Source organism: Netta rufina (assembly GCF_964035555.1).
Source record: "Netta rufina genome assembly, chromosome: 1".
NCBI lineage: Eukaryota > Metazoa > Chordata > Aves > Anseriformes > Anatidae > Netta > Netta rufina.
Window position 1 is genome coordinate 81,544,184 of NC_140123.1, and position 23,216 is coordinate 81,567,399.

The 23,216-nt window shown below is 40.2% G+C and overlaps 1 protein-coding gene across 2 annotated transcripts in view; it reads right to left on the reverse strand.

Annotated features, from left to right (window-relative positions):
• The window catches only part of SH3KBP1 (SH3 domain containing kinase binding protein 1), a 219,892-nt gene that overhangs the window by 133,530 nt on the left and 63,146 nt on the right, over positions 1–23,216 (reverse strand). For both annotated transcript variants that reach the window (XM_084306299.1, XM_084306300.1), the window contains exon 3: positions 9,237–9,360. In XM_084306299.1, the coding sequence (XP_084162425.1) occupies positions 9,237–9,360 (124 nt within the window). The remainder of the gene's footprint in view (positions 1–9,236; positions 9,361–23,216) is intronic.

A 23,216-nucleotide genomic window follows, 5' to 3' on the forward strand; every position in this document is an offset into this window, starting at 1 on the left:
CAGCATTGATACGGAGGGAACTGCTGGCAGCAGGGAGACACTTCTCTCCAGAAACTTGTGAAAAAATAAACAGCCTCTTTTGTGATGGGAAAGCCTAGTTTTACCACAACAGGAAGCTTCAGACTTCTTGCTTCTGGTGTTACTGTAACAAGAAAGGCTCTGCTATTTAGTACTAGTTTATTGATTTTGGCTTGTGTTAAAGGAGATTTTGTGATAACTGCTAACAGCAAAACATTCTGCACCTGAATTTGATAACACATTTGCTCTTGGCTAGGACCTTTTGGACAACTATCACATTCTGTGATGAAAGTGAGCTACCAAAGTCTAGCACAACTGTTAGAAAATGTATGGGATTTCCATATTTCAGAGATGTAAAACATACTGCAAAGCTTTTAGGTAGGGAAAAAAAATCTCTAACTGATTAAATAAAAATTCATATTTACTAAAGAGAAGAACAGCAAATGTATGAAATTGTTAAAGTCTTTCTTCTAGTGGAGTATTTTTGAGATACTTGCATAAACTACTTGTAAAAAGAATATCAAAAGGTTTGGGGATCCTCTGTTTTTCAGTCTGTGAATCAGAAGTTCATTTTGGGATAAAGGTCCCAAATAGTTTGCCTGGCCAAAAAGGATATCTGCCATTTATGTTTCGTAAAAACGTACAATCACTGGACCTGTGATCTGAGAGGAGTCTGAAAGGAAGTCAGTATAGATAGAAACAGCCTTAAAAGGAGGTTTAATTCTCTAGAAGTCATTTTGTTTCTCTGTCCCAGACTCATCTCATTAAATTTCAGGCATCTTAATTCAATGGTCAAGTCACTTCCTCTGCCATCAACCCAGAAAAACGAATGTCTCCAGACTGGCCGTTCAGATCCTCAGTTATATATATTATGATAAATAACTACAGAAACCTGGTAAGTCCAGGAGACAATGCAAGAGGAGACATTTTTTCCAGGACAGGTAACTCCCTGCTGATTGTTTAACATTGTGGTGAAGATTGTATCATACATCAAATATAGCAGTGTGTATACTGAAACATATTTTACCCATACTCCAGAAATCACTTTTCCAGCAATCTTCCAGAGGCAGTAAAATGGAGTCTTCCTGACTGTGCTCGTGTATACAGAAAAGTCAGGTTTTTAATGTACTAAGATACACTTGGCCAGCTCACTGTCTTCTCAGCTTCTACTCATGTATATTTTGAAGGACACCTCAGAAAAATCCTGTTATTAGTCTGAACTCCTACACTACAGATTTCCTTATCCTCCTTCAGATCTACCACACTTTTAAATAAATTTCTTCATCCCCAACTACCCCAATCTCTCTCTTGCAATCCAAGCTCATTCCCCAGAGTTCACTTTCCCTACTTCTCTCTCTGTCTCTCCATTCAACCCCTTTCAGAGGAAAGCTGCAGACCTACTCAAAGACTTCTCTCATGCTCATACTTCGCAGTTCCTTCTCATAGCTCTTGTCAAAGGCACAAACTTAAAGGGTGGGTTATACAGCTTACATACAGGCAAGCTATACCATGTTCTCCTCAGAGTCAAAGGACAATTACTTTCAGGATATGACTCCTTTGACTCAATTTTGGATGAGATCAGAGCCTATTTTTCTCTGTTGGTAATACATAGTGAGCCTAATGGGAGGAGCTCAGACAGACATCTACGTTGTTCCTGTATATACTTCCCAGAGGCATCCCTACCCTTTAGTAGTTGCTTTCTCTTCCTAAATTCTTTCAGCTGTCCTTGTGGTGACTTCACCTGGTCCCTTTCAATGTCTTCCTTGAGAATTCACTTATCTCTGCTTTCCCACTGATACAAATATACCTGAGGTCTACCTTTAACAAAAATACAACAAACCTAACTCATGTCCTCATTTGCCTCCAGAACCGCCTCCCTGTTTCAGTAAGCTGTCATCTGTAAGCTGCTCAGAATGCAGATCATTGATTCCTTTCCTACAACTCCATCCCCCAAATCTCTTCAGACTGTATGAAAAGGTTTTCTTCTGCTGCTTCTTTGTCATTGATGTCAGCACTCATCACTGCCTGTTGAATTTTAAAATCAACATCATCATACCACTTTTTCCATACCACTTCTCCATATCCATCTCCAAAACAGTGGTTTTCTCCATACCACTCTCCTAATTGCCAAATACAGACCCACATTTAAATCTGTCACTAAAACAAGTGTACTCTTTCTGCAATAAAAAACCTAAAAAGTTAGACTGCCACCAATCACTCAATTAATGCATTTTCCCTTTTTTCTAGTCATGTGTTACCTTGTTTCATATACATATGTGTGTGTTTTATTGTTTTTTATACACACATATATGTAACACATACACACACACACACACACATATATATCGTAAACTCTTTGTGGCTGTATTTTAGTTTGGTGTTTTTACAGCAGAGTCCATAAATGAGATTCCCAGAGCTAACCAGATGACGCACAAGAAGACTGCCATCTAGGCAAAGAAAACCGCCCAGAGAGAAGTGTTATCTTGGAATTACAATTCAATCCAAGAGGGATTTCTGCAACTGACTTTCACAGGCTACTCCTGCACAGAGCCTCATGATACTTAGTAAGGTCCCACAGCAGTGCTTGGATACGACTATGCAAAATTGCAGAGCCTACGTCAGGGTTCAGCATTTGTGCATTGTGCAGAATACCAGGAAGGAGCAATTGTAAAGAAAGGGTAAGCACTTAGGAAAAAATAAGACGGGGGGCACTCCACTTTATATGACAAGAAAGGATATGATCTCACTGGAATAAGCGATTGGAATCTGGATAGATAATGAGACTTTAAGTGAAACCAGGGTGGCAATTGACCATAACAAAGAAAAAAAAAGTTTACATTTTAAATATATTAAGTCAGTATTTAAATAGGAGCTGGAAACAAGATCTGCTTGAAAAGCACAAGCAAGAACCCGTTCCACTGTTGCCAAGAAGACAGCATTGAGATCTTTCTTCCAGACAAAACAAAACAAACAAAAAGACCCATGTCAATGGTCAACAGACTAATCTCCAGTTTATAAAGTGTAACGCCTATCCCTGTATTGCAGAATAAGCCTATTTTAGGCAGATTTTCAGTATAGTTACAATTACAAAAGAAATCCCAAAAGAACTAAACTCATTTTGCGGTTTAGGACAGACAATGCACTCATTTTAAATTGCACTGTTTTATGATTTCCCATGCTATATAAACATATTTATATAAAAGGATATTGAATCCAAAGGCATGGCCCCATAGTGCAAGGAACAATGCTCACACGTTAGACAACTGCCCTCAACAGAATACATCTTATTCATCAGCTCTGAAATTAGCTATATTCCCCTCACCTTCATTATTGGGGATTATTTACATTAGAAGAAAAGAAAGATTGAACTAAAATGCGAAAGAGCTTCACCACTTTTCCATGCATCATCTACAGGTTGCTCTCCATTTTGGAGAGTTGAAAGAGAAAAAGTAAAGATCCTTCCTTCGGCATGGGATGGAGCTATTTTCACAGACCTCCACAACAAATGCATTAATCTGCTACAGATCTTACACACACCTCACCTTACACGTGAATAAAGTCTCTTTCTGGTCACCACCCACATCCCAACACAGACTCGTGTCTTTTCCTGCCTCTCTGAACTGAAAGCCTGGCCTTTCTATGAAGTTACGCTTACCCAAGACTAAAGAACATCTAAGCATTTATGTTCAAGAAGCAGTACTTTTAAAAGTAACGTGTATTATCTGGGAGACTACTTACAGATATATAGATATGGTATTTAAAAGCAAAGAATAAATATTTTGCTGAATTCAAGTTTCTTGTACGATTAATTTTTATGCCTCATTTTGGGTTTGCATCATATGTTGTATGCATATTTTAACCTTAATAGGCTGAGAAGTATGTTCTTGTGCATAGCTGTGTAAACTATATACTGATTATACACCAATTAGCTGCTCTTAAAAACTAAAAGGATTTTTTTTTCCATGCTTGTTATTTCTCTGAAGTTGGCAGTGTTTTCAAGGGAACACCAAAGCCTGTCTGTGAAGAAGGCCTACACATATAAACAGCAGAAAGATAATCCAACCAAAAGACAGATTAATGCCTTCTAGCTTCCTGTGTTTGAAAGGGAAACCAAAGCTGAGCATACTAAGGGTCAGGCACTTCATCAAGCACATGACTGGCACATGAAAAAGGCAGTTGTTTGCACTAGGTTAAGTGATAAACGATTTTCTGAAAGAAATTTTGAGGTTTGCCTTTCTGTTGAAAAAGGTAATCATAGCTTGCATACATCAGTTAAAAAAATAGAAAACTCAAGAAGCAACACGCTGGTGCTGCGTCTCTGTCAGCTTGTCTTTTTCATAAATGAATTATCCCTTTGTGTCCCTGTTGAACCAAATGATGAAGCATTTTTCTTGTAAAAAGCTTTTCCCGTTTCTCAAATTTACAAAAACAGACTTAAATGCAGTTTTGCATACAACAGGCAGTTATTTATTCGTAACATAAACCTACTATACTGACAGAGATACTTTCACCAAATTCCCCCTTTAAGGATAGGATGGAAGTTCTCTTTATTATTTAAATGTAGGGTGGAAGGTAAAATAAATAATTCTCAAGAGAACTAGAAAAAACATTTCCTTGCTTTCAGTGCTTGGCTCCGATTAAGAATATGTAACACATGATGAGCTGTTCCAGATTTTCTGGCTTAAATAACCTCAGTGCTGACTGCATTTACAGTTTATATAAAACAAATACATCTGGCACGGCAAAGTATCTTTTCCTTAAATATTTTTACTTGTATAACGATTGTTGTTAGTTTACTTGCAAAATACAGCCTATCAACTCCAGTACTGCAATTTGAACTATGTATAGGCCAAATACATTATACCAAGATACAGAAAATAAGGCAGAGAATGAATAAGGAATACTTCAAAATCGGAACAAAACTCCCACAAAGTAAGCCATAGCCGTTTAACACTTAAGCTCCTTACATGCAAGTTTCCATGGTGTACCTTTATAGCTGATTGAAGATCGTACTGAATTTATGCAGATCCGAAATAGTTGCACAACTTTGGATCTGTTTTTAGATTTTGGAAGTTGGAAAAGATGGAATTCCACCATGTTGGAAAAAGCATTAAAAAAAAAAAAAAAAGAAGAGACGTCTTCCAGTGTTTTTCTGTTCCAAGACCTGACTAATTTTCTTATGATATTTAGTAACAGTAACAATAGCAATAATTTTGCTTTTTTTTCTTTAAACCAATCTGAAAATGCTCTAAGGGAAAATAAAAGGCTTTCCTAACCTGTTATTAACAGGGTACAACAATGCCAATTCTAACCAAAGCCAAGGATATATATACATATATTAAATTCAGTTTTACAGAAGATTAAGAACAATAGTTCTATATGCCAAACAAAAATTCTGGGGTTGTGGAAAGACACACCAAAAGACCCACACCTAGCCAGGAAAGGGTTTTCTTGGCATATGAACTGTAGGAAGAAGCCTAAGAATGGTCTCTTCCAGGTTCTGGCATAGCATAAGCAAGACAACCACAGCTCACATTCATGCAATTTCAGACAAGTCATTCAGTGCCTCGGCCTTTTTCCTTAGGCAGGAATAGATGGAGCAGCACCTGAAGCACCCATCAAAACTGCCTAGAGCTGGTGCAGCCCTGGGAATTGTCAAGAAACACACAAGGATGACTTAATGTTTCCCTTACCCCACCTCTACACTTGAGCAAATAGTTCTTTTCTGAACCTTTCAGCAGCAGAGCACGAAAACACTGGAACACTATATTAAAATGCTCTGTTTTCCAGATTTTAATTACCATCACCCCCATGCACGATCCCAACAGATTTCTGCATTACCCAGGCAGGTATAACCCAAGTTTTGCTAACAGGTAGCTTGAGGAAGAGATAGCTGAAATACCTGGAAGTTTTGAGTAATTTTAGATATGCCACTGCAGTTAATCAGAAAAACTCTGCCTATCTGAAGAAAAAAATCAATACACATTAATAACTGAAAAATTCATGTGTGGCAATTTGGCCAACAGAACGATTTAATGGAAGTTACAGAGGAACTCTGTGGCAGAGCTAGAAAATAAAATCATTATTTCTTAGGTGTAGCCCTAACTTCTAGATCATACAAACCTGTAAAAAAGAAGAAATCCCTAAAAAATATTAACTCTCACAAATACATGAAGGCCAAGAATAGCACCATTTCCTAAATTATGTTCACCACAGCAGTCATTTTTATTGTACATTTCTGTTAGGTCACTAATACATACGGTCAGCAAGAAACAATAAAGGATTAGAAATGTTCTTAATTTTCTCAGTGAAAAGCAGGCAAAAAAAAATCCTGGTCAATCTTCTCCTGGTCTTTATAACAAAAACCTGGGTAACTGATGGACAGTAATCTACAACTAAAAATACTACAATCAATCGATGCCCTCAGTATGTAGTGAAAGTACTAACATGGGTAGGCTACTACTGGTGGCATTAAGCCAACTTTAAATTATTCCTAGATTACATCTGTGACCCACAAAAGCAATCGCCATTACCTGTTTGATGACACAAGCCTTTACAAGAAGCATTCCAATTTTTCACTGAATTTATTACAGGAATCCCTAATTCCAACATAGTGCTTAGAAATAATTAACTTGAAGAAACAAGATACAAAGTTGGATTCATAACAACTTTTTTATTCTGAAATTCATTCTCTTCTTCTTACCTACTTCAATGTTTCTTATAAATAATTTATCTATTTTCCTTGAATACCACTGCTGGACACTTGTCAGTATTCCTCAAGGAAAAACTCTCTACAGGCCAACAGCCCAAGAGGCCAAGATTCTTCTGCTCAAAATGTCACTGCCTGCTAAAGTGCTGCCACTTATTTGAGGCCAACCAAGTTAAGTAGCAAAACTACGCAAAGTAACACCACAGCCATAGAAAAGCACTTCCCATCATCTTGGTAGTAGAAACATCAAAACTTCACGCCTACATCACTGGATCTGCTCTGAGGTTCCAAACAGCAAAATAACATTGCCCAAGCAAATAAATCAGATTGACTATTTTCACTGCCGAACAGTGGCTACAGATCTTTAGATACATCCCTCTCCTTTTCCCTTCTTAACAAGAAGAAGGAAAAAAGTACTCTCTTTCAGGTCAGGTCACATTCTGTGATCAGTAAACAGATTGAGATAGGGTTGTTTAAAAATCGCAGCACAAGGACACTTGAAGAAAAGAATCCCTGTGGCATTTAAGATTCCCTCTTCAGCTAAATATTGCAACTCCTTCTACATGGAGGGAGTTATTTGCCACACAGCTCTTAGAAGACTCTTTATTACTGAATGCAACAGTAGCTACTTGCTTAGCTGCCCTCACTTGAACAAGAAGACTTTGGCACCACGCTCAAACTGACCATGGAAAACTGAGGGAAACCTCTCTTGGCCTCGTTATGCTCTGTGCATCCTTAGCTCTGTACATCCATAGCTATGCTGCTAGAGGAGAGTACGGCACACTGCAACTGCTTGCTCTGCAGCAATGGAAATAGCCATGGAGAAGCAGACAAAATAAATTTACCAACCCTGACACTATGTAGAGGTAGCCATGAAAAGCGCAATCCCCATTAATGAAATTCAAAACAGTAACATCCTAATATGAGATCTCGTGATTTCCACACCTAACCCCTTCCTCAAGGTACAGATCTTGATACCAGTCTTTGCTGATTCTCCTTTCAATAAATATGAAGTTCATCTCCTCCAGCTACAAGGACAAAAAGAGAACTTTATTTATCTTCTGAATCTTTCACAGTTTCTGAGTTAGAGGGAAGAAAGAGAAGGAGAAAGACTCAGCTCTTCGTATTGTATTTGGAGTGTTATCCCCTTGTGACTGAACCGAATCTCTGCATCTGCCACAGCTATTAGCCTTCTCCAAATAGCAGCTGAAGCAATATGGAACAGACTTAGTCCCCAGATAATTTCACAACTACTCATATGGTTCTGTATAGCAGCCATGAAAAAAAAAATAAAAAAATATTGGTAATTTAATTCTGCTGTTGCTTGAAAAACCTATGACCCAAAGCAGAAATGTTGGACGTGTCTCCAGATTCAAGGATGACACTACAAACACAAAAGACAAGGCTTTCTGAGATTTATTTCCATTTTTCTTTAATTTTTATTTTTTAAGAGGACATTACTCCTTGCAAAAGAGGTGGAGTTTACTCCCCCTCACATTTTAAAGGAAGTCATACATTTTACAGAAATTATTAAATCTTCCTTAGTTGCAGTTGCAAACCATAGGTCTAAGACCTCAAGCCAAACTGCCATCCCAAATACAATACTCAATCATAATACACAAGGAAAAATTTCCATGTGCTTAGCCCTAACAGTCCAGAAGACACACTGAAATGGAAATTACATTACAGCAATGATTAATGACAGCAGATTATTCTGTATAAAACAGCAAATAAGAAACTGTCTGGTGCATTCTCTGGGAAAAATAAAGGCCATCTACTGCACACAGACAGTCCTTCTCCCACAAACAAACTGCAGCATAAACATAACCTAAAGAAAAATCCAGCTATTGCCAACCTTTTGTTTTGTTCTGACATTCCTGAGAGTGGGATTGGAAGCTAGGGAAAGAGACAGAAGATCTGGAGCCTTTCCTTTAAGCAACTCAAAACCTTACATAGGCATATGCTCAGAGAGATTCCTTACATAGGGATCACCTTGGGAGTCAAGCCAGACATAGAGAGCACACATTGCAATCTGAAACGGAAGACAGTGATAGGCACTTCCCAGGAAAATAATGCATTAAGCTTTACATTTTCCACTTTTTTTTTTTTTTTTTTTTTTAATTTTTCTCCGTCAGTAACCAGCCTCTATCCCAGATACAATGTGAATACAGGAACGTGGACTGACATCACCGTGCAAAAAGCTCCATATATGCAAGCTGTCAGTTCATTACTTTTAGTAATCTGGTCATACAGCTTTCCTTAATTAAACATATCTAGAAAGGATTTCTGTAAGAAGAAAGGGATGTCTGTGCAAATTAATGTGGAAATACCAGGCATGATATATGCATCTGTATGTCAGTCTAAGAGAAGAATGAGAAATTTTTAATATTCTTGCCATGCCTTTAGAGTTAAATAAACTATAGCTTTAGTTCTAGAAACAAGGAAGGGTTACATTTCATTCTTTTAAAGGTCTGAATGTAATCTGCATTTAAGCTTCCATATACTTTACCTTTTTTGTTGGTTCTAATAATTGTCTCAGACAACAGTAAAGGGCTTCCATTGGAAACTTCATTTATAGGCTTCTCTGGTGGTTTGTTGGCAATATTTTCTTTCTTCATATCCTTCTTTATTTCCTGCATTAGAAAAGGCAAGTGGAGAGGGAGAAGAAGAAGAAGAAACAGTAGAAAAAAAAAAAAAGTGTTACAGAATATTCTAAATCTCAAGGTTCCATGATTTCTTAAAACTTCTATATATAACCCCCTGATTATTCTAATGCTACCCCAAACTTGTATACAAGGTGAAATGCCACTAAATGAAAGCCATTTTCAGTGACTCTTCCAACCAATACTTTTTTTTTTTTTCTTTTTAAAAGGGGTTAATCTCTTATTTCTGCATGAGAATTGTAGGACAGCTTTGCAAACCTCTTTGGTAAAGATTACCAAAGCTAATTAGTGAAAAGAAAATCGGGTTATCCATCCGTTAGCTGTACATTTGACACACAGGGCAGCACCTGCCTGGTTCAGTGTTGTTCCTGCTGCTAAGTCTGCCTCCCCTCTGTCAAGAAGCTCACAGAAACAACCACCATAGCAGGAAGAAAAATATTAAATAGGAAAACATGACAAATGTTACCATAATTGGCAGAAACGTATAGAGCTGCTGTCAGAGCCGTTGCTAACACTAACACATTTTGCAACTGAATACCTTTTAAGGTGATCACCTCCCTCAGCAGCACACAGACAAAATACATGGTGGGGTGAAGTTTCATGAAAGCGAACCAACAGGCAGGGAACTGACACACTGAAGAGGCAAAGCCATTTGCCTATAACCATCTAACAAGGATTAAGGGGGAAAAAAGGTAAAATTTGGCTCCAAGCTTTGCCCTAGGTCTGAACCACCTGGGCAGGGAGGGACCTCCAGACATGCCTGGCTCTGTCTTCTGGATAACCTGCATTATGTATTGGGAGGTCCCCCTAAAGCCACTTCTTCTCCAGGCTGAACAAGCCCATCTCCCTCAGCATCTCCCCACACACAGGCCATGCACTCCGGCTCCCACAGCCGCAGAACTTGCTCCAGTTTGTCAATACCTTTCAGGTACTGACAGACTCAAAAATGGCTGCTGTATTTTGGATGTAGACTAAGAAGTGCCAAGTAAAGTCAAGGTTGTGTGCCTGTTATGCAGCTCAGGACGCTGTTTTTGATGTGTTTTATGACTGGCTCGTGTCCACTTCCTGTCTACCACCCACGGGCCCTTTTCAACAGAGCTGCTCCCAAACCCATCAGGCCCCAGCCTGTATTTCGGCCAGAGATTCCTCTATTCCCAGGGGCAGGAACTGGCACTTGTCCTTGCTGGGTTTCATAAACTTCCTGACTGGGTCCCTCTAAACAGCAGCCCTGCCTCTTGAGCATGTCTGCTGGGCCCTCCCCTGTTGGTGTCACCTGCGATCCTGATGAGATCCTCTACACTGAGCGGGCGCTGGGGACAGGTGCTGGCTTTGGAAGACTCTTCCCCCAGTAAAAAAGAAGCTTCTGCCTCGAGAGATCACTCAGCTCTCACACATTTGCTGCCCTCTTCTGCATCACAGTGCAGGAACATTTAGTAGAAAACTAAATCACTTTCTGAAAAGTGGTCTAGACTAACGTATGCATTATTCCAAGAGGGTTTTTCCGCAACCTTAAAAATTAAAATATAATATAAGTCAACCCCAATCTTGTCATATTGAAGCATTAAATCTATTTTGCAGCTAGGTGACAAAGTCACAGTGTATTAAAACATAATCTACAGTTTAAATAGAATTTAAGAGTCAAAAGGCACTTTCTTGTGAACAGGACCACAAGCACATAGCCTACAGAAGACCCCATGTTGCCAGAATTTGTTTCCTGTGTGTCATTAGTGTGATATTAGTGTGATATTTTCCGTTCTCTGTCCGCATGATGTTAAAGCCTCAACTCACAGATTTTGAAACAACAGCATGATCTTTTTTATTTTGGAAATCCTATTTGCCACTTCAAAAGTGACTGAGAAAACTGTCTGCTGTAAGAGAAAGCAGTGCTGCGTGCTGAAATCTGCGGATGAATGACCCCAGTGCCTTCACTGCTGCTGACAGGTTTTGAGGAAGCAATATTTTGCTCCTGAAAAAAAATACTAAACAGGAATACAACAAGACAACTCCCAAACACTGGTATTTGGCTGAAGGGTGGGAAGGCCTACACTTCCTTTCTCATCTGGTATTTATGGAAAAAAGATAAGATGCAGAGTGTACACTAAGTCAAAACTCATACAGAAGATACAGCAATCTTGCAGCCACGCAAATCTGCTAAGGATTACATCTTTTTCTACCTTTCTGGTACTAGTTTAGGCATCAGTGTTTCCTTTGGTGCTCATGAGAAGGGCTATTTTTCATAGCTAGTGCCCACAATAACATTACATGGGATAAGCCCCAGCAGCATGAAATTACAGATCCAGGAGGGAATGTAAAGGACAAGTGGAAAATTACCTAAATAATGAAACAGAAATCAAGCAAAAAACAAGGAAGCTTTACTAAGCTAAAACCTTAGCAGAAACACGCTCATATTTAGAAATACGGGAAGCCTTTATCTAAGAAGCCCTTATCTAAACCCTTATCAAAGAAGCTCAGCCCACATGCTGCAACACAAAATTTATGCCAGCTTTAAGCCACTTGTCCACTTTTTCAGTTCTTGGGTTTAGTCTACGGCACAAGACCTAAAAACACTCAAACAAAGCCAAATAAAGTCCACACACCTTAAGCAGCCTCGCTGCTGTAACCCACAGCAAACATTACTGCTGGTATTGCATCCTCTCCTTAACCCTGTCTCTGTAATGTTCTTTCTGCCTCAGTGCTTTCTTCTCATCGACACTGCTCATCCTTGAAGAACTTAGGATTTTGGGACTTTTTTTTGTCAGCTGTGGCCCAAACAGAGCCAGGACACTGGCCCTGCCCATGACGGTCCATACCATTTCTTTGTTCGTGTGCCTCCTTGTCCACATCGCTCAGCCCTCTCCCACGCAGTGCCTGGGCACGGCTCAGCAAACAAGAGAGCAAATAAGCAGCAAATAAGCAAATCAGGCAGCCCCACGCATGAGGTGAGACTGCAGGGAAGGGCAGGACAGAGGATTTTGCCATACAAGCTGAGCTATGCGTCTTATCCTCAGGACAGAGAAAAAGGTTCTAGTGCTGTTACATTCAGAAGTTATCATAGCCATTGATACCTATCCCCACTCTTACTTGCTGTAAAAAAAGCTGTAAAAACGAGGTTATTACCCTAAAATGTTATAAAGTCTTAACAAAGCCTGTATTTCTGCTTGACAAATGGAGCAAAAAGAAACATGATTACTTTGCATATTTGATAAATGATGCAAGTATAAAAGCCCCAAAAGCTTGATGTTCCATCAGTAATAATTGTAATAATTACTGAGGTCTCTTTACATTAGCCACTCATTGTAGATTAAAACACGTGGAGCAGAAGTCTATCATGGAGGAAAGCATGGACAAATGAGCTTCCAAAAACACAAGCATCAAAGGTGGCTTACGGGAACTTTCCCCAGTATATGACATTTCTTATTCTGGTTTCAGGTTACAGTTTGCACATATTATTTATTTTAAAGAAGAAATCCCATGTACAAGAAGAAGTAGAAACCAATCTTCCACCTAGGACAGGTGGGAGTTAGGAACCTCCCTGTCTGCCATGGGTGGTTCAGGAACAGCCGAATTTACAATGCTAACACAAGATGTACAGAAACTGATAACCCAGTTATGAGTTCAGGGATTGCTGTTTCTTGAAGGAGCTTGTGTACGCAAAGAGAGAAGCAGGATAGGAAAGAAACTTTACTATGTTATATACTGCACTAACATACTGGAAAAAAAATCAACCTCGAATTAGCTGCCTGCCAGCAAGGACTTCAGTGTACCTCAGTACCTCACAGGCACAGACCGGGACCTGAGTGGCTGGGAAACAGCTTCTCTTCCCCTTTTCTTCTCTTCCTCTTCTCTTCGTCTCCTCTTCTCAGCTCTAGTCCTAGCTCTGTTCTGTTCTGACTAGGATTCTTGGGCTGGTTTCTGGTGGTATTTTGACTACAGCAAACAGAGCCACACCCTGATTAGCTACAACCGCCACTCGCTATGGGCCAGTCTGTTCTTGAGTAGGGTAAGGGAGACCGGACAGATCTTGCAGGACATCCACAGCATCTCCTCCAAGCCACAGAGCATGAGCACCCTCGCTAGGAATCCCTGTGGTGACACCAGTCGGACCAGACTCAGAGACAGAGACAGCCCCATCCAGAACTAAGTTCACGAGGCAAATGTCCACAGAGAGCCCCACACAGAGGACAGAGCCTCAGGAGGAGGAGGGGGCTCAGAGGGATCCTTGAGTGCTCTTCACCCCACTGCGAACATCTCACCCACTTCTCAGCTACTGAGATGTTTCTGCAAGGTGAGCAGCTCTCACACAGCCTGCCTGTAAACAGGGCTAACAGCTTCAAAAGTATCTCTAAACTCATCTTCGGTACCTTTTTATGCTTGATTTTGGGGCAGTGCCCGGTATAACCTTCATAGGACAAAATGCTACGTTTTTTCCTAGCCCGTGCAAAGATAATTGTAGGTTATTAGCAGATCGTTTTCAAGGGACTATGCCTTGGCAACCCCTGAAGTCAGTGACCTCACATTTCAACCACTAAATCTAAGCCAGATCCTCCGATGCCGCAAACTTTAACTCAGTCTCCTCCTCCTGTGTGTGTGGGTTTCAGAATGATTCCAAGATGATAAGCACTTCTTTCGGGGAGGAGGGCATCCTTGACCTGAGAAGTTCTGAAAAGAAAGTCACCGTGAACTTTAAAAATAAACATTAAACTGGACTTGATGAACTTGCAAAGTTCACTGACGAAATTTCAAGGATATTCATTGATGACAGCTGATTCTTTGATAGTTCATTGATGAAATTTCAAAGATATTCTAAGAATGGAAACATATTCTGAGGCACTCTGAAGGCCCTCACACTTTGTACACCCTTTTAATATCTTGAAATTTTCATTACTATCTTAACTAGACTTCAACCATACTGCACAGATGCCGATCACAGAATCACAGAATTTCTAGGTTGGAAGAGACCTCAAGATCATCGAGTCCAACCTCTGACCTAACGCTAACAGTCCCCACTAAACCATATCCCTAAGCTCTACATCTAAATGTCTTTTAAAGACCTCCAGGGATGGTGACTCCACCACTTCCCTGGGCAGCCCATTCCAATGCCTCACAACCCTCTCGGTAAAGAAGTTCTTCCTAACATCCAACCTAAAACACCCCTGGCGCAACTTTAGCCCGTTCCCCCTCATCTCCACCATATAGCAAAATATAACATATTGAAAGGTAGCTGTATTCTGTTTAATGGCTATTTCAACCTAGAAAAGCTAGTCACTAAGAACTTTCATCTTTTTCTAAGTCTTTTCAAAAACTGTTACTCATTGACATGACAGTCTTCATGCCTCGTCAAGCTGGGGAGAGAAAAAAAAAAGAAGGGCTAAGGGTTTACAAAGAGAAAAGTCCTTGACCCATCTGCCATTTTTAGACTTGTTTGTAAGATTTAGCTTTGGTTTCAGGATTTCATCATTCGTTACCTCTCAAGGAAAAAGTCTAATTTACTGGTGTGCCTGCATGGTGACGTTCCTGCTCATCTATCAAAAAGTTTCCCCTAGTTTATAGAAAATGCTTGAATTGGGTCAGCCACAAAAGTTACAGTTAATATTTGCTACCCAGTACTTCTGCCATTTTCACTACATGAAAGTTTCAAGGTTTTTTTACTCTAACACTCCTGACCTTTACAGGAAACTCAACTGAAAACATTTGAGGAAATTACTGCAGCCTTTTCCATGACTACCAGTGCAGAAAAATGCTGTTCTGTTCTGAAGCAGATAGGAAATGTTTCATCCAGCCATTCAGTCCTCATAGCTTTTGGGAGCCATGAAAAATTACGAGAAAATCGCCACCAGATTACAAGATGATTTACCTACAGCTTCCATGTGCAAAGGAGCAAAAAAATATAAAAAGTTTTTGCATCTTGGAAACGAGAGGTTTAATCAAAAGCACTCAGGATTTGTTGAAAACAAAACACACTCACACTGAAAGAGTTAAAAGCTGAGAAATAATGAGGCTTTCACAATTCAAAAATTTACAGCCTGTACATTGCTTGAAGCCAAATATGGGAGCAGGATTAAGAACCCAGAATCATGTGCAGCCCAGGGGAAAACCATGCAACACATTCAAATTATCAAAAGATGACAATGGAAATGTCAGGAGCGCTTTGACCCCTCGGAGATACAGTGTGCAGTGCCAGATTTTTAGCATGCATTCCCTTTAATCTCTTCTCTCAGAAACCATACTTTACACTTCAAGAGACAACTGCCACCGTGATTTCCTGCAAACAATGTCTGCAGCTTCAAACAGTATATGAATTCAATTACCCATGTATACTGAAACCTCAGAACAGAATTCTGTTGCAATGTTCAGTCCTCCGGAGTCATTTCCTTCTGATATTTTCACTAAAACTAGTTAAAAGGTACTGAATAATTATAAATGTGCCTAGATATAACTGCAACTCCGTTATTTTACAAGACTCGTAGTTCTACGATGAAATAAGCAGTGTAGCTGGTATGAACCTTCTCAGCAACTGAACTAACATCAGTGTGAAAATTATTTTCAATCAGAAACATGGTGGCGGCACCAAAACCCAGTGTGTCTTTATGGCACTAGCCTTATACTTAGCAAAATGACAAAGTCAGTTTCTTTATTGTCAGAGACAATATATTTAATTTTCCCAGTTTCTGTATCACTTGAGATTCATAGGTCTTTCCTTCTCCTTCCTAGGGCAATTACCAACTCCAAGACATCCAGACAGAGCGTGGGGCAGTGAAACACCCAGATCCAGCCTGGGATCCCTCCATCAGCTGGTCGTGATAGGAGACACTAACCACCAGCTATGTCAGCAAGCAGAGAGGGAAGGACAGCCTGCAGAGCACGCTTCCTCAGCAGTGGCCCCGAGCTTCCACTAGCTGCACAGATGTGGCATTGCTATTGCACACATCATCTGAGCTCATGACCAAAGCGATGCTCTTGTATAATAAACAATGTTTCACTACAGCAGGAGTCCACATCCTCTCTCCTCTTTCGCTGTCAGCTTTTCCCCAGTTTATAGGAAACGCTCTCCCAGCTGCCTGAGAGGCATGTGACAACCTTTGAAAAAAAATAGGGTTACAGTTCCTGAGCCTCCCGGTTTGCGCTAGTACCGCCTAGTTCTGGGGTTATTTCTAAACCACAGCCTCCTAAGCCTCTCTCAATGAGTTCTTTGGTTTCTGTATCTAGCCTTCAAAATCAAGTCTATTTCTGAGACTCACATGACTTCTATCTGATTTAAGGCTTGATAGAGTAAAGTGGTGTTTGTTTGTTGAGTTTTACATGCCGAGCGGCCTCTCCACTCCAGCAGTAGCAGTATGTAGAATGAAGCACGTGAAGCATGAAGGCTCTGACGTGTCTCACCCTCCTTTTTATCTTGTTGTGTGACAGAAAAAAATATGCAGCCTTTTAGTTTGCTCTCTTCTGGTGCAAACACACTCCTGAAGCCAATCCACCAAGCTGCTTGTGTGGCTGCTCAGGTGGGCCCGCAGTGCCGGCTGGGTTTCTCAGCTGGAAGGATGGCCCTGTTGAGGGCTTCCCAAAGCTTCCCATTGCTACGCTGCTCATTTATTTATCATACACATCTCAAATCTAGTCTGCGTAATCATAAATTCATTGTGATTCATTACAGAGCCATAAGCAAAAGCTTCAACAGTCCATCTGTCACGTGCATCGTTTCTGCAGCAATAAATTATTACTTTTAACACTAACTTTGTTTATAAACTTAATGTAGAGGCAGTACCTCAAACATTTGGGACAATATTTTGGGTTACACGAAGACATCCGTGTAAAAAATTAGTCATTTGGGGTTAGTGCAAACAAGTGCCAGCAAACAAATCAACTAGGGAACATCAACACAACAGATTTAACCCTTACACCCAGCGCACCCTGCGCTAACTGCAAGCCTACTGCACCACAGAAGGCACGTTCCTCCTTTTCTGAAACAGCTTTCTTACATCTTCTATACATCCTTCTGATAATAAAAGGTCTTCTGGATAGGATATGCTCTCTTATACACGCAGGAAGCCTCGTGCTTGTAGAAAGCTGAGTTTTATTATTTTATCATAAAACAAACAAAACGCTCAGACTTGTTAAGCCTTACGCAATCCTTCGGCTCTGTTTTTATATGAACAGGAGGTCTTTTCCTGTGTTCACTCATGTCAGGATAATCTCCTTGTTCCATGCTATTAGCCTCAGTCTTCATTCTTCATTTCAAAGGCAGACAGCTCATATACCACTTCTTTTTTTTTTCCCCAGAAGTTACCAAAATAAATAAATAAATACATACATACATAAATACATAAATAAATAAATAAGATTATAAAAAACAGCAAGGAATAAAGTGGGAATGCACGTTTTTAAAAAAATGTGTATCAAATACACAACACCAATTGTCTCACGGAAAGTCAGGAGTGAAAAAGACTCCACTCTGCTCACTGCTGTTTGCATTGCGTAGAAGTACCTGGCTACAGCAGTAATTAGCTGCACTACCACCAGGACACACAATTCATTACATCTTAATGCACTTAACAGACCAAGGCTGAAAATGATAATTAGAACAATAAAAAAAAAGAAAAAAAAAAAAGTAAATAGTAAAAGGATGCTATGCTGGGTGTTGGATGCTCCAAGCCACTCTCTCTATCACACGCTCTAATGGTATCTCTGGATCCCACACCATGGTGGCAGGAAAACCAACAGTGCCCATCTCTGAGATGCTACAGCCCAGGTGAAAGAAAAAGTACAGCTGGTTAAGAGAACCAGCAGATGGCAGGAAGTGTAGAGAAGCAGAACTGATCTGCACGGGCCAGGTGCATAAACACTTAGCAGCATTTTGTAAGCACTGTGAAAAAATACCCTTAATGAAGACTTTGTAAGAGAGCAAGTAAGTTTGCGGTTCTTTACGTGCAGGTTCCCCAGGCAGGTGGGAAGTACAAAAGCAGAAGGTTGTTGTAAATTTATTAATGAGGTGAGGAAAACAGAAACTGCCACCACGCAAGGGGCACCAAATCCAGCCAGGCGCGTGTGAGGCACTGGGGAGATGGTGATCAAAAGGCTCTAAAAATTAAAGTAGACAAATTGCAGAGCTTATATGGGGTTTGCATTTCTGAAACCTTGCAGAGAATCACTAGGCACAGAAAAAACTGTATGGCTGCAGCAGGCTTTGTAACCTGCAGGTGAACTGGAAGTGTCCTCCTTGTTTTGTGCTGCTATTAAGCTATCTGCTAGCACCTACCAGTGAACTCTGCAGCACACGCTCCTCCCCAGCTTTTAATCCAGAGCAGATAATTTGTTCTGCTTTACATACTTAGCAATCAATGAGAGCAGTGGGGTTCGGAGCACAAAGCACTGCTGCAGCAATAATTGCCACGGGGAAGATGCTTGGCAACCAGCCTCTCCAACTGGCAGCCTCCTCTTCCTCTCTCGCTTCCATAACCTTCACGGCAGTGGAAGGCCTGCCAGGCCTTCATCAGCTTGGATCTTCTGCCTTTCAGCTGTGTTTGGCAACAACACAGCCCATTCTGCCTGTGTTTCAGCTGCCCAGCGGCCTCTACACAAACACATCCATGCTCATGCTTCAAAACAGACGCATGCTCGCTGTATCTGAGCGCTCCGCAGAGGCACTATAGGTGCTTATCTGGTCATACCCAAAAGGTTTGTATTAAGAGACTACAGTGTAGAGGGCAATAAATGGATATTTCTTGGAGTATCAATATTTCTGCTGCTAGCATAAAAAGCCCTGTGCGTACCACCTTGTAAAGCAAAGCTGATAAAGGTACACAAGAAACTACTCAAATCCACGGATTTCTAGGGTTGTATCTCTGTTCCTTCTCCCCCTTCTCCCCCCCATACAATCTGAAGCAGATAAACCAGTGCAGAAAAAGAGACAACATGCATGCTTAGAAACACACAATAGTAGACGTTATCACGAATTGTAACGTGTAATGTGATAACCAGATAAACTATCTCTGTGACACAGACAGATTCAGAGGGAGAGGCAAAGTAGCACAAATCCTCTGTGCAGAACCCTATCACACACCAGATGATCCCTAACAGCAGGATTTTCTAATGAGAACATTAACTGACTCATTCAGTGCCTTGCATTCTCTGTTTAAAACCATGTGGAAGATTATTATTTTTTTTTAATATCAAAAGATTTATCTTCTCCAAATGATATGTTTCAGATGAAAAAAAAATGAACAAGAGTCATTGTGCTACATAAAACCAGAATACAGCTGCACAAAATTTCAAAATTTTATTTAAATCAAAAAAATAAAAAATGAAAAGGCAGCCTGGTGATGGTCCAAATAGCCATTTTTCTCTCCAACTAACAAGCCAGGACAAATCACAAAAATTCCTGCAGCAGTCTCTAATCACACAATTCTATGCTACAGAATAAAGAACTGTGCCATAAAACAGTTTGGGCAAATCACGCTGATTGCTATTGTCCTTTGACAGACCTGTCTTCAAATACAGTCTGTTCTATTTGGTCAACACGATTCCTCAGCCCTCTACAGCACAGTTATAAAGGCTCTGCAGAGAAGTCCACTGAGCCCACGCAGCCTGGGCGAGTTCTGTATAATCCCACTACATAAAAACTTAAAATTTAGATTCCTGAAGATGCATCAGTATTTTAGAATAGTCTCAGACAAGTTGAAACTTTTTTCAAGGGAAAAACATGGGGCTCACAGTAATAATTAGCTGAAAAGATAGTTACAGTGCTACAGGATTTTTAGGGTTTTGATTGTTTGCGTAACCAGTTGTATGAAAGCTAGCAAGCATTAATGAAATAAGATCCTGGATTAAATCAGGGTTAATGAGATCAGGAGTAGACACATCATTATTCAAATCACGTACCATGTGAGTAGTAGGCGCTGCCAGACTTGTAAATCAGAGATTAGAATTTAACACTCTTCTTTCTGCAGTCTGACAGCTTAGGGCTAGAGGTCTCTTCATAAATATTGCTGGCATACACCTGCCAGAGCTTCACAAGAAAATGCATTATGGTTCCAGTTTCTCCAAGTGCTAAGCACCAACAATTTCAAGAGGGAATTGAGGGCAGAGGCAGTTCCTCAGCACTTCTGACAGCCACGTTCCTCAAATCTTACCACCCTTGTAGCTGTCATGCCAAAGTTGTTATTTAATTATTTTCCTTCTTAATCTGGCCTCGCTTCCTGCAAAGATTACAGCAGGTACAGGTTAATTCATGCGGGTTTGGAATTGGGCCATACATCTTGTGAATTCCTTTTTGTCTAGTACAGCCTCCTGAGTTCCGGCATGGTGCAGATCTCCAGTGGCTCTTCTCTTTCCAGTATGTCTGGTATGCAAGAATTTACTGCAAAGACTGAAGAGGTCTGTTCTTTTAAAAAAATAATAATAATAAACTGAGAAGAGTAACATTTTTAATCATCCCCATTAAAAGATACCCCAGAACCAAAGAAATCCCCCTACAAGAAGTAGGTCACGTGCTTCTCTTTAGAGGTAGTAGACTTAACCCCGAAGACTCGGTATTTAGTAAATGATCCTTTTAAACAGAGCCCTAAGAGCTGAGAAAACTGACCCAAATCTTAAACATTAGGTCTCAAAAGTTTTCTGGCTGTTGTGGAAAAATACAGTGGCTGTCAAGTAGCTCTATACTTCAGACTGCTATCTCTTCATAGATTTGAGGTCTCTGGATGAAGCTATTCATGGTAGACCCTTTAGGGCCTCTGCTTGTTCTGTGGTCTTTTGCAGCTGTGAAAAAGGTACAAGCAGGCAAAAAGGACACGGATGGGTCCATCCAATCAAGTAGAACAACCTTCTACATTTTGGTCTTATGCAAGAGAAAAGATGTATAAAAGAATGCAAACAGTAGAAATAACCACACTCAACACTGATCCAGAACAGCAAAAAGCATTGCTCAAGACTAGGAAAGGTGTGATCGGTGCTAGAACTGCCTGAAAATAAAGTTTGATACGTCATTTGATATACAAATACTTGTAGGAGAAGTGCAGCCTAGAATCTCAGATGGGAGGAGAAGACCTGGTGATCATGATCCTCACTTTAAATTACACAATCCCTTAATTACTCCACGTTTGCAAACGAGATTGGAATGTTACCTTTGAAGTAAGGCATCACACTGAAACTTACCTTTGCAGTTTCTCAACCTATGTTTACTCAGCCAGCAGGAAACTTTAACAAATTGTCATGGGTACCAGAGCCACACAAACTCAGCGGCTTGTAATTAAAGAAAAAAGAAGAGTAGAGGACATATTATGGTCAAGTCCACATGAGAAAAACTGATGTGTATCTGCCTAGCACACTCAGCAGGATTCCTGCTTACAGACAAGAAGCATGAGAAAGTATGATCTTGGTTCAGATAAGTCTCCTTCCAAGCCGTGACAGCCATTTTACGGAGCTTTGCAATGTGACGTGATGCCAGCATGAGGCTCACCGCTCTTAAAACTCTAGCTCTACAAACAAGACAGGTGAGAGAAAAGCACTAACTATGTAGTTCTGCTGAAAGGAAAGCTTGAAGATGAGAGTCAAAGACAGCAAGCAGACTGCAGCTGCATGGAAGTCCGCTAGGATGAAGAAACAGTGCAGCTTGGCCAAACATAATAGCAATCCTTCAATAAGGACTGCCTAGGAATGATGCTTTTCAATCTGCTCACCCAGCTGAGCACAGCTGAACAAGGCACAAAACAAGTCAGCAAGCAGAAACATGAAGATTTCAGCACCCACCATCTGATATGGATGCTGGCTTTAGGTACGTTTTCTTGTATGAACTTCACACATAAATTTTCTTCTTTACTTTTAAACCAAGAATCAGGAGAGAAAGTTGGAGATACTATATATATTAAAGGAATACCTATCTGTTCATCTAAGCATTAGCAATTATTTTTAAGTGTGCTTTCTGCTGCCCAACTTATCGAGAAAATAACACTTCATTGTGGAACAGCTGATACAGTCTTGGTTTGTGAGTGCTGTAGGGCTGAGGGAAGACGCTGAACACTTAAGAGGGTTCACTTACATTTCAACTAAAGATTTTAGGGTAACCTGAACTACAAAATTGCTATGTACTTGTTCCTTATTCTATAACAGTATTCAATTGCATATACACAGAATTGAAATTCTGCTAAATATCAACTTGTAAGATTCTCAAGACAGGAGAAATGATGAGGCATGACTTAGCTTTGTTCCCCTACAGCAACCTATGTTGAAAGTAGTTCCCTGCTGTAAAAGACAAATGTTTGTGTATGGAAAGCACAAACCAGAGAAAATTAAGCCTTCGGAAAAAATATTGAATAATAAATACAATACCAAACATCTCGTGAAAAAATAGGAAGGAATCTCGTTTAGCAGAAGAGAGTATCCTTCCATTTGTGACAAAGAACTTTCAGGCAAAGCTGAGCAGTTTTCTTCCAGGCAATCCACAAGAGGATTCTCTAGCAAATCTTTGCAGGGATAAGACCTCAAACTGTATCTCTTATTAAAAAGGCAAAACACATGGGACTCCATCTCCTGGCTATTTTGACAGCCTCTCTAGAAAATAAAGGATATCCCATAAGTACTTGGATTTAAATTCCTTCATTGCAAACAGCTCCAAGTTCAGGTAGTCTGTTTTTTGTTTTGTTTCTTTACAATAATAACTTCACATTTCAGGGCAGAAATTCATTTTTTTTCCTTTGGTTTCATCGGGTGCCCATCTTTAAATGTTTACTCCAGTTCAGAAGCATACATTGAGCCCAGGTAGTCCTACTGATTTCAGCAGGCCCTTTAATGCAGTAAGAATTTTTAAACATTTCAAGTGAGGAAACAACCTAGGAAAG